We start from the raw sequence: 1,600 nt of genomic DNA, 5'->3' as shown, positions 1-1,600 counted from the left end.
TTACATTCCACCCCCCCACCCCCACTCCCCCTCCTTTTCCCCCCTCGCCTCGTATCTTTTGCTCTTGGAATGCGCCCGTCAAGCCAAGGCGTGCTCCTCTTCCACGTGCCGTTTTAAAAATCAATTCAGCAAGTACGACCGCTGCGCTTCCGACTGGTTTGCATATACAAGCCGACGTAGCTCGTCATGCGACCATGGAAGAGGGGGCGCTTGCGGCTCCACCTTCATGCCATGTGGCGTCCCCATCAACGGGGCCGGCGAAAGGGGTATGACAGCCGGGAGCTCAAGTTTTTGAGGGGATCTCGGGATCACTGGGCTCCAAGATGTGCCCAAGCTCCTTTCCAACGGAACGTTTGACTGCACGGAAGGCTGTCTTCTTCGTGGTGTCTTTGCTTCAATGTTGAAATGTGTGTCAGGGAGATACTTCCAGTCGTACTCACATGTCTGGAGGTTGTACTGAGTGGGCTTGCCACACACCTCCTGCTTCTTCCGTATCGGCATCGCACTACTTGTTAAATAATGATGGTCCTCCTACCCAGCAATTACTCACACACTAGAATACTGCTATGTACACTAATGGCAAGAATAGAAACTCGGCAACTACGATAGAGCAGTCTGATAATTCTGTTCCATGTACACAATTGGGAAAGGGAAGCGGTGGTTGTCTGTTGTTGTTGTTTTCGTTTTTGTTTTTTTGATTTCTCTTCCAGTCCCTTAACACAGCCACGTATACAGATATGCAAAGAGCAAAAGAATTTAAGAAAAAAAAAAAATCCAGCAAAAGATGCAAGAAGTTCAGTGAAGATGAGGGAGAAACACCTTCACAGGAAAAGCGACCATTCATGTATGTGTGTGTCTCTCTCTGTGGGAAAAGTCCAACAACTTAGCGGGCACAACGACCAACACAAACGGAGAGAAAAAAAGATATATATATATATATATAACAAAAATGGCTGTCTGAATGGTTCCATCATCATAATAAATAGTAACCACCATTATCATCCTCATCATCATTATGCCCGTTGCCGCGGTTCAGGAGCAGCCCCATCATCAGCCGACGGCTCCCCACCCTCACCGGTTGCACTAAAGTTATCATCTTCAAGATCCAAATCCTCAAAGTCGCCCGTGTTGGCAAGCATCTCATTGTGCCACTCTTCCTCCTCCTTCTCCGTCCACAACGGGTCCACGTCACTTGGATGCGGAACATTGCGCACGCCCCAGAAGCGCATTTTCGCATGGCGAAGACGCCACCAATGATGAAACTCCTCTGTTTTGAATTTACTCGCCCATCGGTCAAACGCCATCTGCATGTGCGGCGGCCGTTGGATGCCCTTCTCCGTCTCAACGATACGAGGGGGAAGAAAAAAGCGCTCAGGTCCCGTCGTGTAGTCCTCGCCCTTGTGATTGTCACTCATGTCACGGTTTTTGTACTCCACAAAGTACATCGCTACGCCATCCGTGCGACGACGACTTTTCAGCCGAGTCATCATGGCATACTTCCCGTACATATCTTTGAACCGTCGCGGGTACTCGTCGAACGCCTTGTCGACCATCAGCGGGTCGTGCAGGAAATAAGCGAGATGCTGCCGGGAGTCGGTGT

General features: G+C 49.8%; 2 protein-coding genes across 2 annotated transcripts, besides 3 other annotated features; both read right to left on the bottom strand.

Annotated features, from left to right (window-relative positions):
* Positions 1-1,600: a sequence feature (heterozygous, non-Esmeraldo-like haplotype).
* On the bottom strand, positions 121-501 carry Tc00.1047053422921.10 (hypothetical protein, conserved; the record flags this gene model as incomplete). Its single annotated transcript, XM_797302.1, has 1 exon — positions 121-501. One exon carries the CDS (start codon positions 499-501, stop codon positions 121-123), a length of 381 nt encoding a protein of 126 aa, XP_802395.1.
* Positions 669-694: a microsatellite.
* Positions 917-944: a sequence feature (AT_rich).
* On the bottom strand, positions 1,014-1,600 carry Tc00.1047053422921.20 (50S ribosomal protein L17, putative; the record flags this gene model as incomplete). Its single annotated transcript, XM_797303.1, has 1 exon — positions 1,014-1,600. A coding segment is annotated over one exon (587 nt), but the record flags the coding sequence as incomplete, so codon positions are not given.

This window comes from Trypanosoma cruzi, genomic scaffold (assembly GCF_000209065.1).
Source record: "Trypanosoma cruzi strain CL Brener 1047053517191 genomic scaffold, whole genome shotgun sequence".
Classification (NCBI taxonomy): domain Eukaryota; phylum Euglenozoa; class Kinetoplastea; order Trypanosomatida; family Trypanosomatidae; genus Trypanosoma; species Trypanosoma cruzi.
This window is presented reverse-complemented; position numbering and strand designations above follow the sequence as displayed.